Genomic DNA, 16,639 nt, shown 5'->3' with positions numbered 1-16,639 from the left:
AGCATTAAGTTGATACAGATGAAAATGAAAGACTATGATCTCAGAGAAACAGACTTCTGCCTATACAAATATTAACTAGAGTTAAGAAGTGCCCTCATTCTAGTACTGCTCTTGTATTTACTGCTTTTTAGTGAGCCATCACTGTGCTATTATCAAATGAGAGAGATGAAAATCGTTTTGAGAACAGATGGAGTGTCAAGGGCTTGTTCACAAGACAAAATTAAAGGTTTTGTGGGTTTACCATGTGTGTAGACTTGAAGAGGATTGTTGATTTCAGCTGTACATTCCCCAAGGTTGCCTACTGGTCATGGAAGCCAACAGCTTAAGTACCTACAGCACAACACTCTGGAGCCCTCTGCCTTTTCATCTTGTCTATCTTTCTGTGAATGTGGTTTTTGTTACACAGGCTGCCGGATTGTAGTTCTTCTTGCTTCTGCTGTCTGCCCTCTGGTGGATGAGGCTATCTAAGAGGCTTGTGTAAGTTTCCTGATGTGAGGGACTGGTGCTGGGTAGAGCTGACTGTTGCTGTGGTGGGCAGAGCTCAGTAAAACTTTAATCCGCTTGACTGTTGATGGGTGGGGCTGGCTTCCCTCCCTGTTGGTTATTAAGTTAGTTCTTCTTGTTTCTGCTGTCTGCCCTCAACGATGTGATATTTTGATACACATATACATTGTGAAATAGTTACCACAATCAAGCTAATTAACATTTCCATCACCTGACATAATTCCCCTTTTTTTGTGGTGAGAACACCTAGTCTCATAGCAAATTTCAGGTATAGAATAGAGTATTATTAACTATAGTCACCATGCTATGCATTCGCTCTTCAGAACTTACTCACCTGCGTAACTGAATCTTTGTACCATTTGATCAACAACCCCCCCCCACCATTTCCTCTACCCCCAAGCTCCTGGCAACCACCTCTTCTGTGTGTGTGTGTGTGTGTGTGTTTATCACATTTTCTTTCTTCATTCATCTGTTGATGGATACTTACATTGTTTCCATATCTTGGCTATTGAGAGTAATGCTGCAATGAATATGAGAGTACAGATATCTCTTCAAGATACTAATTTCATTTCCTTTGTATATACACTCAGAAGTAGGATTGCTGGATCATATGGCATTTCTATTTTTAATTTTTGAGGAACATGCACTCTGTTTTGCATAATGGCTATACTGATTTACATTCCTGTCAACTATGTACAAGGGGTCCCTTTTCTCCCCACCCTCATCAACACTTGTTGTTTCTTGTCCTTTTGATAATAGCCATCCTAACAGATATGAGGTGACATCTCATTGTGATTTTTGACTTACATTTCCTTGATAATTAGTAATGTTGAGCATCTTCTCATATATCAGTTAGCTATTTGTATGTCTTCATTAGAAAACCATCTATTCAGATCCTGTGCCCATATTTTAATCAGGTATGTATGTATGTATGTATGTATGTGTGTATGTATGTATGTATTTGCTGTTGGGTTGTTTGAATTCCTTACATATTTTGGATACTAACCCCTTATCAAATATGTGGTTTGCAAATATTTTCTCCCATTCTATAGGTGGTGTCTTCACTCTGTTGATTGTTTCCTTTTTCGTGCGGAAGATTTTAGTTTGATGGTATCCCACTTGTCTTGTTTTTGTTGCCTGTGGGGTTTTTTTAAATAAATTTATTTTTTTTATTTATTTATTTTTGGCTTCATCGGGTCTTCATTCCTGTGCCTGGCCTTCTCATTGCGGTAGCTTCTCTTGTTGCAGAGCACAGGCCCTAGGTGCGTGGGCCTCAGTAGTTGTAGCACACGGGCTCAGTAGTTGTGCCTCGTGGGCTCTAGAATACAGGCTCAGTAGTTGTGGCTCACAGGCTTAGTTGCTCCGCAGCATGTGGGATCTTCCCGGACTAGGGCTCACACCTTTGTCCCCTGCATTGGCAGGCGGATTCTTAACCTCTGCGCCACTAGGGAAGCTCTGCCTGTGGTTTTGAGGTCATATCCAAAAACTCATTGCCCAGACCAATGTCAAGAAGTTTTTCCCCTGTATTTTCTTCTAGTAGTTTTACAATTCCACATCTGTATTTAAGTCTTTAATCCAGTTTGAGGGGTTTTGTTGTATATGCTATGAGATAAGGGTCCAATTTCATTCTTCTGCATGTGATGTCCAGTTTTCCCAGCACCACTTATTGAAGAGACTATTCTTTCTCCCTTCTGTGCTCTTGGCACCCTTGTCGAAAATCAATAGCCCATAAATGTGTGGATTTATTTCCGAGCTCTCTATTCTGTTCCATTGGTCTATATGCCTTCTTTTTTGCCAGGCCCATACTGTTTTGAGTACTATAAATTTGTAATGTACTTTGAAATCAGTACATGTAGTGCCTCCAGCTTTGTTCTTTTTGCTTAAGATTGCTTGGGCTATTTGGGGTCTTTTGTGGTTCCATATAAATTTTATGATTGTTTTTTTCTATTTCTGTGGAAAATGTCATTGGAGTTTTGATAGAGATTGTATTGAATCTAAAAATGGATTTGGATAATATGGACATTTTAACAATACCAATTCTTCTAATCCATTTTTTGTGTGTCTTTTTCAATTTCTTTCATCAGTGTTTTGTACTTTTTAGTGTACAGCTATTTCACTTCCTTGGCTAAATTTATTCGTAAGTATTTCATTCTTTTTGATGCTATTGTAAATGGGATCTTTGTCTTGATTTCTTTTTTTGGATAATTCCTTGTTAGTGTGTAGAAACACAATTGATTTTTGTATTTTTATTTTGTATCCTGCAACTTTACTGAACTCGTTTATTATTTCTAACAGGTTTTTGGTGGAGTCTAGGGTTTTCTATATATAGGAACATACCATCTGCAAACAGAATCAATTTTTCTTTTTTCTTTACAATTTGGATGTCTTTTATTTCTTTTTCTTGCCTAATTGCTCTGACTATAGGACTTCAAGTACTGCGTTGAGAATGGCCATCCTATCTTGTTCCTGATCTTAGAGGAAAGGCTTTCAACTTTTCACTGTTAAATATGATTTTAGCTGTGGGCTTGTTGTATATGGCTCTTATTAAGTTGAGATGCATTCCTTCTATACCTAATTTGTGAAGAGTTTTTTAATCAGAAAAGATGTTGACTTTTATCAAATGCTTTCTGCATCTTTAGAGATGATCATATGATTTTTATCTTTCATTCTGTTAATGTGATGTATCACATTTGAGAATATAAGTTGTTTCACCCATTTTTGGATATTAATCCAACTTTCTAGTAAAATTAAACATTAGAATACCTTTGATACAGTTTTGGGAATTTATCCTACATGTATAACAACACTACATAGGTCAAATATATATAAGGATGTTTATTATAGCACTGTTTTAGTGGCAAAAGAGGGATAACCCTAATCTCTATGAATAAGGAAATGGTTGATTGACTAAATTGTGACATAGCCATAATATTGAATATTATACAGGTATTAAAAGGAATGAGTTAGAGTTTTATAGATGCATCTGAAAGAATAGGCATATTCTTTTGCTGCAAGTTTCAGAGTAATATGTATAATACTATCACATTTTCATTGAAAAGGGAAAGATTTTTACCATATGACCCAGCAATCCCACTACTGGGCATATATCCTGAGAAAACCATAGGTCAAAAAGATACATGCACCACAGTGTTCATTGCAGCACTATTTACAATAGCCAGGACATGGAAGCAACCTAAATGTACATCGACAGATGAATGGATGAAGAAGATGTGGCACATATATACAATGGAATATTACTCAGCCATAAAAAGGAACGAAGTTGAGTTATTTGTAATGAAGTGGATGGACCTAGAGAGTGTCATACAGAGTGAAGTAAGTCAGAAAGAGAAAAACAAATACCATATGCTAATGCATATATATGGAATCTAAAAAAAAATGGTACTGATGAACCTAGTAGCAGGGCAGGAATAAAGACACAGATGTAGAGAACAGACTTGAGGACACAGGGAGGGAGGGGAAGCTGGGACAAAGTGAGAGAGTAGCATTGATGTATATACACTACCAAATATAAAATGGATAGCTAGTGGGCCATCAGCAAGGAGATCAGCTCAATGCTTTGTGACGACCTAGAGGGGTGGGATAGGGAGGGTGGGAGGGAGGCTCAAAAGGGAGGGGATATGGGGATATATGTATACATATAGCTGATTCACTTTGTTGTGCAGCAGAAACTAACACAATGTTGCAAAGCAATTATATTCCAATAAAGATGTAAAAAAAGAGACAAAGATTTTTAAACCCTAAGAATGTTTATAACTATATAGTTATAGCTATAGATATATAATTACGTAGAAACAGTGGTGGGAAGCAGAGGCACCAAGTGAATTAATGATTACCTCAGGTAGAAGGAGGTTGGATAGGAAAGCGAGAACTGTTTAGTGATTCTTTGTACAGTTCTGAATTGTTTGACTTGTTACAGTAAGCTTGTGCTACTGTAATTTATTTTTTAAATGTAACAGGAAAAATTGTATAAAATGAGGAGAAAAATGGACTGGAAGGGGCATGAGGGAGACAAAGAAGGCAGTTAGAAGGCTGATGCAATGATACACATAAGAGATGGCGGTGGCTAGATTAACATAGCTGCAATGGAGACTGACGTAGACAGATTTAGTTAGTAGGTAGAAAAAATTAAGTGAAAAAATTTTATTAAAAAATTAATTATTTAATTATTTAAATTATTATTAAATAATTTAAATAATAAATAATTATTTAAATAATTATTTAATTATTAAATTATTTAAAAAATTAAAAATTTGACTGAGGGGAGAAAAAGAGGAGCCAAGGAAGCCACCCAGGTTTCTGGCAAGGTGCTGTACTATTTACTGCGATAATGATCCGAGTAGGAAAATGAGTGTTTTTAGACAGGTCAAGTGTCAGGTCCCTATGGGCAATTCAAGAGGAGTAAACCTATAAACAGTTGGAGATATGTATCTGAAGCTCAGGAAAAATATCTGGTCTGGAAATATAGATATGGAGATCATGAGCTATGTTAAGACTCTCTCAGTTACAGGTGACAGATAGCTGGCCTAAACTGGATTAAGGGGTTTTTTTTTGTTTTTTGGTTTTGTTTTGTTTTAAAGAGGGCATAGGATTTATTGGCTCATTTCTAACTATAAAGTCTCTGACAAAGTTGTCTTAAAACATGGCTGCATCTTGGAGCTCAAATGATGTCATCAGGACTTTCTCAGTTCTGCTTCCCTTTACATTGGCCTTATTCTTCAGTCAGGTTCTCCCTATAAGGTGGCAGAAATAGCTACTAGCAGCTCTAGGCTTACATTTTACCAATTTAGCAAGCCTAATGGAAGAAGTGTGTCTTGTCCATCCATTGAATTCAGTAAGAAGTTTGTTGTTGGCAACACTGGTCAGGGAAGTCTGAGTAAAGTAATAGGGGCCGAAGGATTGAGAATCAAGTCACAAGAGTAAGTAGAAAATAGCAAATATAAATGAAAGGGAGGGAGAGAATAGCTAGAGATTTATTAACCATCTACTATGTGCAAGGCACTGTATTATATTGCACCCAGGGATACACAAATGGGTAAGATAAGGTTCCTTAGCTCTGGAAGCACATTGTTTTCATAAGAGAGAACCTTATAAATACTTTCCAGAGGCGATAAGTACTTATATGGAGGTTTGATAAGATTGCAGTGGAAGCACAGGGAAAGGGGCCACAGAATGGCCAAATATATTAAATACATCTCCAAGGAGAAGTGCACAATGGCTGGCACATACTAGGCATGCATATATGAATGAATGAAGTGACATTTGAATTGGATTTTGGAGGATGAATGAGAGTTTGATGAAGAAAAGTAGAAGGTGCATTTCTGACAAAGGAAACAGCAGGTGCAAAGCTAACCAATCCCCTGCATTTTTTGGCTCTCCTCTTGGCTTAGGAAACCTGATATGTAACATAGGAGACTTGGAGGAAGGACTGAGGGAAGCCAGAACCTTTGAGCAGAGAAAGTGTGACTAGAGCCCAGAACCACCTCAGGGCTTTCCAATGCTCACTCAAGCATTTGATCAATGGTATTTTAATCCCAAATTATTTTGGCATCTTACCCATCTTACTGCATCTCTCCCCTACCCTCCATACACTTGAGAAGTAAATATTAGCAAGGCAAATATAATTCTTCCTTGTTTACTAAAGGTAAGACATGTATGATTGTTCTTAACTTTGGTAGCAGTTTTAATTTTCCTGATCTTCTACTTCCTAATCTCTGGTGCAAAGTAGCACCATTTAGACCCTCAGTGTAATTTAGAAACAGTGACTGATCCGATCCTACTCTCTTTCTTGTTGAGGACTTCAAACTGACTTAGAAGACATAGATCCCATGCCATTAACATGTTGAGAACTTTAGTGAAAGCTATTTTTGAAATGGTGACATACCAAGGATGCTTTGCTGTGGGCTTATGAATCTTAGCTGCATTTTACCACTGCTTCCAGTATACACCCCCTTTAATGAACTTAGTACTGTGATGCATTAGGTCAGTTGTTTAGGGTGTAGCCTCACTGCAGTTCTATATACCCCAACTCAGGGGTCTAACCAATCTGTGCTATTTGGCAAGTGGTATACTAGGAAGAAGGTGACTTTGTGCAGATCTATTCTCCCTATAGCAAAACAACTCATGGGCCTGGCCTGCTGCCAGAAAGTTAGTAGTGTCATCTTTATAAATGAAATTCAGCTCATCATTATCTTACATTATGCCAGAAGAGCGGGAAGAAGATTGACTTGGTAATTCACTCACTATGTTTTGATCCTAATCTGTTTAGAAATATGATTTCTTAAAAAGGAAGTGGAAAAAGAATGTGTTTCTCATGATAGCTTCATGGTATCTGCTGAGAGGATGTTCAGTTATTGTAAATACAGCAATTTGATTCCTCGAATTTCAGATATGTTTCATCACTCTTTAAAAAAAGACTACACTGAAATGATCAAATTTTAAAGTATGAATTGCATAGCTTCCAAAGATGAAATTTTATATTTCAGGTCACACATTTAAATCTCTATTTTGTTCAAAAGAAGCAACAAATTTCTTACCGGAGTCATAAAGTCATTGATCCATAATAGTACATTATCTTTGCAAGTCATCTCCAAAGCTCTTTAAAAGCACATGTTTACATTGTCACCTATTTAAAGGAGAAGGGAGTATATTTGTGGTACAAATATTTTATCTCAGAGGTTGTTTTCAAGTTTCAGTTCAGCGGTTTGAATATAATCTGTTCTTCCTACCCCCTAGCATAGTATGCAAAATCCAGAAGCTATCAGAAACAAAACCCAAACGTAGTACAGTAAAGCTCCAGGTGCCTGGAAGAAATCATACATACAAGAAAGAAAAACTCTATTGATATCAAGATGCAACCTTTCTGACCCTTGGTTTCTCTCTCTCAGATAGCTTGGGGTAAGGAAAGAGCATAGAATTTAAAGCCACATATACCTGATTTAAAATTTAAAATCACAGAGACCTAATTTCAAATTCTAGCTCTACTACTTTTAGCTTTGTGGCCTTGGTCAAGTCATATAACCTAAGTTTTCTCATGACCTAAATATAGTAATAATACTTCCTTCCTTTAATGCTAAAAGGACTAAAGATAAAGTAAAATGCCTAACTCAATGCTGGCACTTACAGATGCTCAATAGTTAGTAATTATTAGTGTCAACTATAAAATGAGAATAGTACTAATCCATCTATTTCTCAAGTTTGGGGTAGAAAAATGAGAATGCTTTTTATCAAATATCACAATCTCTTAGCCACTTTTATAGTTGAGAAAAGAAGCTATCCTGTTTATTTCACAGGATTGTGATGATCAAAGAGATAATACATGCTAAAGCACTTAGAAAAATATAAAGCTGTGTTAAAGATTCAGGTAGAGTATTTGTTTTAAATAAGGTTTGTCTTAAGAGTGCTCTTTTTCTTCTCCCACCAATGAATTAAGAATTAAAAATTGGATATCACAAGCTGCTATTACTACTGATAGTTTAAGTTACATCTGCTTTTGTCCATCTTGGAGAAATATACACAATGTGAGTTTTGTAAACAAAATATAATTATTCTCAATATACCCTGATAAGTCAGAGCTCTTTTATTTAGCAACCTCCAAAATCCAGAACACAACCTAAAACCCCAAAAGGAGAGATAATGAAACCCAATGATCTGGGAACAAAATCTCAATCCACTGAGGCCTCTTACTCTACACCTGTGAGAGAAGGGTGGCAACAACCTCACTAAGCCTTTTGGTTTAGCATTGTATATAAAATAAAGGTTACTGGGCCTCCCTGGTGACGCAGTGGTTGAGAGTCCGCCTGCCGATGCAGGGGACACGGGTTCGTGCCCCGGTCCGGGAAGATCCCACATGCCACGGGGCGGCTGGGCCCGTGAGCCATGGCCGCTGAGCCTGCGCGTCCGGAGCCTGTGCTCCACAACGGGAGAGGCCACAACAGTGAGAGGCCCGCGTACCACAAAAAATAAAATAAAGGTTACTTACTGATGTACTGAGTTTAGTTGTCTGATGACCATTGAGAATGGGAAAAGGGGTCTACCAGATGTGAGAAAACTGATACCCTAAGAAGGCACAGTTAGCAGCATGAAGAAAATAAGAATTCTAAAAACGGAATAACCAGAAAAGTGAAGTCACTTGGGACTATTAATGTAGGGGTTCAAACTTCCCTGTATGCCTTGGTAAGACACTGAGCACCTCACTATATGGTCCAATAGGGGATTTTCATAGTGATGCTTATCCTGTAATAGACAACTCTAACATGACAAGACGGGGAAGTCTCAAAATATATTAGAAAGTTTTCTGCCAGATCTCAAAGTTTGCTGTCAGTGGAGTAAGCTTTAGTTACCCAGAAAACTCACTTCTGTGGAACCTCTTATGTGGTGCCAAGTAAGTGAGGTGTTCACTGTGCATGAAGCCGCCAAGTGAGGACTGTATAGCATTGTAATTGAAAAGAAATCTGAAGGACAGTATTCAACCAACTCTACTAGTAGCCATCTTAAAGATTATATGTTCTAAAATATTTCATACGAGTTTAAAAAATCTTGAATAACAACCAAATATGCTAAACATAAAAAAATGACCCAAGGCATAATTTAATAATTCCTGATGCAAGATATACATCAGAATCTTAGGACCTTAAGAATATCATTTATGGGCTTCCCTGGTGGCGCAGTCGTTGAGAGTCCACCTGCCAATGCAGGAGACATGGGTTCGTGCCCCGGTCCGGGAAGATCCCACATGCCGCAGAGCGGCTGGGCCCATGAGCCATGGCTGCTGAGCCTGCGCGTCCAGAGCCTCTGCTTCGCAACGGGAGAGGCCACAACAGTGAGAGGCCCGCGTACCACAAAAAAAAAAAAAGAATATCATTTATGAATATCAATTATTGGTCAAAACAACATGTAAATGTTAATGATTGGACTGAATCTGATCTGGACTGACGTCCTGAGCTCTGCACTTGCTGGTCCTCTAACTTGTAGCAAGTCAGCCTCCATGTCATTACACAGGATTGCTGTAAGGGTCAAACAAAATGATGTATATGCAGATATTATATAAACTATACAGTGATGTACAGATATGAATTGTTACTTCTCATAAAAGTTGAACACATAAAGCAACATAGTTTATAAGAGTTTATTGGTTTGGGGATTTCAAAGAAATAGGGAATTCCAAGAAAATGAAAGGTCTACTTATGCTTAGTGTATCGTATAACATTGGCATGGTGGCAACCATAGCAGCAATGTAAGTGGTCTTACCTTTTTCACCAGATCTTGCTGGTTACGGCCTCTTGATTTTACTAAATCAATCCCCTTCCTGGACTACCTTCTTACTTCCTTCTAATCCTTATCCATCCTTTCAGGATCCAGTTCTAAAGCTTCATGGCTTTAATGAACCTCCAGCCAGATAGCTTTATCTCCTTAGTTTACATTCTTCCATGTACATGCTTGAAACACTTACATTTTCTAGATCTCTTTCATGTACTTCTCTCATCTTCCCAGCTAGATAATAAGTCACAAGAGGTTAGGGATTCCTTCTACCTCAGCATGGCAACTAGCTAGGACAAGCAAACAGTCAAGTAGTTAATGAATGTTTGCAGATTGAAAGAAAACATACTACAGGTCCATGCTAAAGCATTCCCCTCTTTGAATCGAGAAAACTGCATTAGAAAGATCTTAAGAGACAGGCAGTGGACAATACACATATCTGTGAAGCCACAGGAGTTGTATATAATAACAAATACTTGGTAAGTCATTGAGAGATTGAGGGAAGGAGTTGTTATAAAAATTTGTTCATGAGAGAGCAACTTGTGGGTCCTTTCCAGTTCTATTCCTGCACAAACAGCTTCTTCAAAGGGCAATTCTGGGCAATGTACACAATGTTCCATTCTCAAAGTTAAACAAAAATGAAGAAATAAAAATTACATTGTATATATTTATTATTTCACCTTTCATTCACCAAATTAGATTACTTCTCTGACTACTGTGGTATATAGTGTGGCGGATCTTGACCTTTTATCAGCGTAATTCAGAGCTTGAATAGACATGCGAGACTCCCTTCCTGGGGTCCCTGGAGTTCTACGCATTTTTCTAGCATGCTGGCTATAACTAGGTTCCTTTCTTTCCTGCTCAAGAAAACCTATCAGAATGCAAATGAGAGTGGCACTATTACAGAAACACCATTAAATCTATTCCAGTTTTTATTTAAGTAAATCATTACTTCAGTACTTAGCAGCAAAGCATTAGCAACACACTTTAATACCTGAGCTGTAAATCACTGGAGCAATAAAACAGTCCTTGGTTTTGTGTTTAGGGACCTGGGTTCAAGTTGCAGGTCTGCTACTTACTTGCTATGAAACTTTGTGAACATGCATATTAATCTTTCAGCCTCAGTTCCTATAAAGTGGCATAATGGTAATACCTACTTCACTGGATTACTGCGAGGATTAAATATAGTGTGATTTGAAAAGCGCTTTTCAAAATGTAAAGTCCTGAGCAAATCTGAGTTCTGTATCCCCATATGCACCTGTGTAATTCCCCCTTTCTTCATTACCAGGCCCCTGGCTTAGGCCTTAAACTTCCTACTGCTGTTTCTCATTCCTAACTTTATATAAATTCCTCAGCCCCTCTTCCTTCAGAATCAGTCCCTTGTAGCTGATCCAGCTACCAATCCCAGATTCATGTTTTTCCATTAGAACCAGCTATGCTAAGCCCTAACTCCTAGAGGTTATTTTTTACTGTGCTCATAGGGATGAATTTAATGCAGTCTGGGACAGAAAAATAACTCTATTTTAGAATTTTCCATCTTTCCCCCACTCTCAGAGAATGCTTTCATATACACCAAAAGTCAAGTTTTTGTCTTACCTCGCCAGTACCTCCAGTATATACCTGCACATAGCCCAGTGCAGAAAGACAATTTAAGGGATGCAGAGGAAAGAGACTGACCACCAAGAACCGGACAAGGGTGGAGAGTTTGGGAACACAGGACCCAAGTTCTCTAGATGTGTTGGCATTGCCAAAATTTGTATGGGAACCTTTATCAGTAGGGCCTGGCTTTACTCACTGCTACTGTTCAAAGCTTTAACTGCACATGGTGCAGCCCAGTAGAGCAAAGTAAGACTGGAAAACTAGAACCAACTGCCACTCACAACGTTTCTGGGGCCTCCACGAGCAACACCATCCCTACCAGTTGCTCTTCCTACTGGTTCTAACCCATACTGGAACTCTCTCTGGCTGATCTCTGTCTGCCTGCTCCCTCATCCGCTATATAGCTGTTTCATTTGGGTAAGAATTGTGAATTCCTAGATCTCTACCCAAAAGAAACTGTTACGTGTATACAATAGTAGATTTAGACAAGAATATGCAGACAAAAATATAACAACCTAAACGCCCATCAGCAAGATAGTGTATGGATAAACTGTGATATACTCATACAATGAAATATTAGACAGCAGTCAAACCAATGAACTCTAGCAACACTTAGAGGTATGGATGAATCTTACTAATGTATTTTAAGCTTATAAAAAGTAAGTTCCTTATGTTGAAGTTGTCACAAAAAAACCTATATATGTTCTAGGTATATATCCAAAGGAAACGAAATCCCTATCTCGAAGAGATATCTGCACCCCCATATTTACAGCAGCACTGTTTACAATAGCCAAGACATAGAAACAACGTAAGTGTCCAGCAACGGATGAATGAAGAAAGAAAATGTGGTGTATATATGTATGTGTATACAAACACACACACACACATATATGTATATATAATGGAATATTATTCAGCCATAAAATAGAAAGAAATCTTGCCATTTGCAGCAGCATGGATGGACCTTGAGGGCATTATGCTAAGTGAAATGAGTCAGACAGAGAAAGACAAGTACTGTATAATCTCACTCATATTTGGAATCTAAGAAAACCAAATTCAAAGAAACAGAGAAGAGATTGGCCAGAGGCCATGGCTAGGTAGTGGGGGAAATGGGTGAAGGTGGTCAAGAGGTACAAACTTCCAGTTACAAGATAAATAAATCCTGGGGATTTAATGCACAGCATAGTGACTATAGTTAACAATGTTGTGTTGTGTTGTGTATTTGAAAATTGCTAAGAGTAGATCTTAAAAGTTCTCATCACAAGAAGAAAAATTGTAATTGTGGAGATGGATGTTTACTAAACATTGTGGTAATTATTTCATACTTTATACATATATCAAATCATTGTATTGTACACCTTAACTGAATACAATGTTATATGTCAATTATACCTCAATAAAACCGGAAAAAATTGAAAAACCCGTGTATGTATTAAATGCAATTAAGAAACAAGTCACCTTGGGCCTATAATAATGACAAACCTAATTGAATACTGAAAAAAAAGTAATTCCCAAAATATTAAACACAGCCTAATAATTTTTATATGAAGTTATAAACAGCTAATTCTCTTTTAGGAGTTCATATCAACGTGATGCAATTATATGAGAAGGAGATTGAGGAAATGATGAACACAAGGTTTGGGATAAAGGATGGAGGAAAGAGGTAGGGAAATGAGAATAAGAAGGAAACATGTAATCAGATGTATGTTGTTTACAAAGTCCTAGCTTTTGTTTTGGGTGATTAGTTCCCAGGTGCTTATTACATTGTTTTTAAAAACTAAATAAATAAAGATACACATAGCCAATGTGAATTAAGATATACTGTAAATGTAAAATACCTAGCAGATTTCAGACTTAGTACTCAAAAAAGCAATATTTTGGATATATTGAGTTAAAGTGTAACATTAATTTCACCTGTTTTTTTTTTTACTTTTGTAAAATGGCTAATAGAAATTTTAAATTATATATGTGGCTCAAATTTGTGGCTTACATTTCTATTGGACACTGGTGGTATAAGAATTCTGTAGCACTAGTCTTTATATTATAACCAGCTGTTTTCAGAATTAAAGCTATTTAGTTTGTCTTTTTTGGCTTAATAATTCTGATTTATTTTATTTTTGGCTTCTGAAACCTCAGTTGAAAGTTTTAATGAGTACAAGAGCAATACGTGCTCCTTCTAAAATCAAGTTAAAGCATTAGAGGAATTTATGATGTAACACAGGGAAAGTAACACCACACCTCAGTTCCCAGACGTAGCCACTATTAACAATTAAGTATTATAGAATTTCTAGATATATGTGTTTTTAAGGTTTTAAAATGTGAGCGTCAAAGTTATGCCTCTTCTTTTTCCCTTTCTCTGACACCAGAGAAGCAATGGAGGGTCATGGCTTGATGTCCGTGCCAAGCAGAGAGCTAAAGCTGCAATTCCCACCCCTGGAGTTACAATACTCTATTGTTAGCTGGATTTTGGATTTCTTCTCCTGGCCAAGACTCCTTCTCCTCCCCCAGAGAAGTGCCATTTGGCATATATTTATACTAAAAGCTAAAGTGAACTGAAATTAATGTTTCAAGAATTTCCTAATACCCCTGGAAAAAACGTCAGAGTCCCAGTGGGATATTGTAAAACGAGAACTAAGAATCACTGTTTCAGTGTATCGATCTCCAACAAAGTACCTGATCATTTCTCCCAGTGGCTATGAAGCAGGATTCTGATAGGCATGTAATGATCTGGAGAAAACAAGATGAATCCATTTTTCTTTAATCATAGATTTCTCTCTATTCTTAGGAAACAGTTTAATGGGGGTAGTTATAAGGGGAAAAAAGAATCCAAAGGTCAGACTTAGTTGGATTATGTGTGTGATCTTGAAAATATTCTTTCCAGATTGCCTAAGGCACTATATAAAAATCATTGATAAAGGAATAAGGGGTTTTTTTTTCCCCTAGGTTAGGCTAAGTGCCATGGAGATTACAGAAGCTATCTTCTTTCTTCACATTATTGATTGACAAGTTCAAAGATTTTGGATGCATTTCTTGGAACAAACATCAAATAATTTGACATTTTTCCTCGTTGTCCATTCAATGAAATAAATTCATTCAACATCATATTCTTAGGAAACATACCAATGAATTTTTAAATCATATTCTGTATAATTCCAGTCCTTGCATTTGTTGAGACCTGCATGAGAAAAATAAATGCAAACTGCACTCCTACTGCTGTGCTGATTAGGATCTCTTTCCTCTCCCTTTTACAGTGAAATGGCAGGCTTGAACTAGGCATTCCAATCAAGACTTTTCTGAAATTCTCTCTGTCATTGTTCAGAGCCATCCTATCTACCCTCCAGCGCATTATCATTTTTCTTCTAACCTGACTCTCTTTACTCCTCAATTCAAATTTATTCGTTTCTTTATTGGTCACTTACTTGGTTTTGTCTTGCCGCCTCCTCCCGTTACATTGGCAGTTCCGTGAAGTAAGAGACCATGTCTAGGTCTAATTCCAAAGTAATACAATGCACATGTTCAGAAAATGCTTAACAACAAAATTATTACCTAGAACCCATGTGCCCGAAACCCTGTCTGAGTTTGTCTTATGCTATTCATGCCTTGTTTAAAAGCCGTAAGTGCACATAAAATAGTGCACTTGTTCAGAGATCACAAAAAGATAAATTGGAGTTAGAAACACAAATGGACAACTTGTGAGAGTTCTTTATGTTAATGGCCTATTTATATATTTTTCACATTTTTAATTTGCTTTTGCTATATAGAAATGCTTCCTGTTTATGGAGCACTGTGTGATCTAGTTTATTGAATAGAATGGTAGATTAGGCAGAGCATTGGTTGAAAATAGATTTAGTATTCAGATCTAGTTCAGCCACTAACAAGCTATGGGACTTGGGTGGATCAAACCTCTGTTTAATTTCTTGGGCAAGGGAAAGTGATGGCCTAACACCCATCCTGATCACCTCACAAGGATATTAACAGGATCAGTACATCAGAAATATATCAGAAAGTGCTTTGTAAATTAAACACCATGTAAATATGAGGTTCTTAAGATGTGATTTTATTTGCAATTCCAATGTTCAGAAGAACATTCATTTCCTGTTGGCTTCTTTTGTAGTTTGCAGATATAGTGACAAGGTACTTTGACCTTTATCAGTATAGTCAAAACTGCCAGCCTTTAGACACAGATGGAATTTATTTGAGAAAATGATAGTAGCTCACTTTTATCTTTTTAAAAAATTAAAATAGAACATGTTATTAAAATAGCTAAACATAGTAATATACATATATTACATATGATAACGTTCATAGCAAAATCCCAACGCACCTAAGTAATACATTGTTCACTAATCATTGACTGTTATAATCCTCATTTTTTAAAAAGCAGCTTAAATTGAGATATAATTCACATACTATATAATTCATCCATTTAACATGTACAACCAGGTAGTTTTTAAAATGTTCACAAAGTTGCACAACAACCGCCAAAATCAATTTTAGAACATTTTTAACACCACAAAAGAAACCCTTAGCTGTCATTCCCCAACTCCTCCATGCCCTCTCTCAGCCCTAGGCAACCACTAATCCACTTTCTATCTCAATAGATATACCTGTTATGGACATTTCATATCAGTGGACTCATAAAGTATGTGGTCCTTTGTGTTCGACTTTCTCTTAGCATAATGTTTGCAAAGTTCATCCATTTTGTAGCATGTATAAAGACTTCATTCCTTTTTTATTGTGGTAAAATATATATAACATATAATTTACCATCTTAACTTTTTTTTTTTTGCGGTACGCAGGCCTCTCACTGTTGTGGCCTCTCCCGTTGCGGAGCACAGGCTCCAGACGCGCAGGCTAAGCGGCCATGGCTCACGGGCCTAGCCGCTCCACGTCATGTGGGATCCTCCCGGACCAGGGCACGAACCCGTGTCCCCTGCATCGGCAGGCGGACTCTCAACCACTGCGCCACCAGGGAAGCCCCTAACCATTTTTAAGGATACAATTCAGTGGCATAAAGTACATTAACAATGTTGTGCAACCATCACCATTCTGTATTTCCAAAACTTTTTCATCCTCTCAAAGAGAAACTCTGTATTCATTAAACTACTACTCCCCCTTCTCCACTCCCACCAGTACCTGGTAACCACTATTTTTTCTGTCTCTGTGAATTTGACAACTCTAGGTACCTCATATAAATGGAATATTTGTCCTTTTGTATCTGGCTTGTTTCAATTAGCATAGTGACTTCAAAGTTCATCCA

General features: G+C 37.3%; 1 protein-coding gene across 1 annotated transcript in view; it reads left to right on the top strand.

The window, feature by feature from the left end:
• The window catches only part of EDA (ectodysplasin A), a 295,752-nt gene extending 283,213 nt beyond the window's left edge, over nt 1-12,539 (top strand). Inside the window, exon 3 of the mRNA XM_060137662.1 lies at nt 12,089-12,539. Coding sequence (XP_059993645.1) covers nt 12,089-12,180 — 92 coding nt within the window. The 3' untranslated portion in view covers nt 12,181-12,539. The remainder of the gene's footprint in view (nt 1-12,088) is intronic.
• The last annotated feature ends 4,100 nt before the right edge of the window (nt 12,540-16,639 follow it).

The sequence above is a fragment of the Lagenorhynchus albirostris genome, chromosome X (assembly GCF_949774975.1).
Source record: "Lagenorhynchus albirostris chromosome X, mLagAlb1.1, whole genome shotgun sequence".
Taxonomy (NCBI): Eukaryota; Metazoa; Chordata; class Mammalia; order Artiodactyla; family Delphinidae; genus Lagenorhynchus; species Lagenorhynchus albirostris.
The sequence above is the reverse complement of the archived record's forward strand: the minus strand, read 5'-3'. Positions and strand labels throughout refer to the sequence as shown.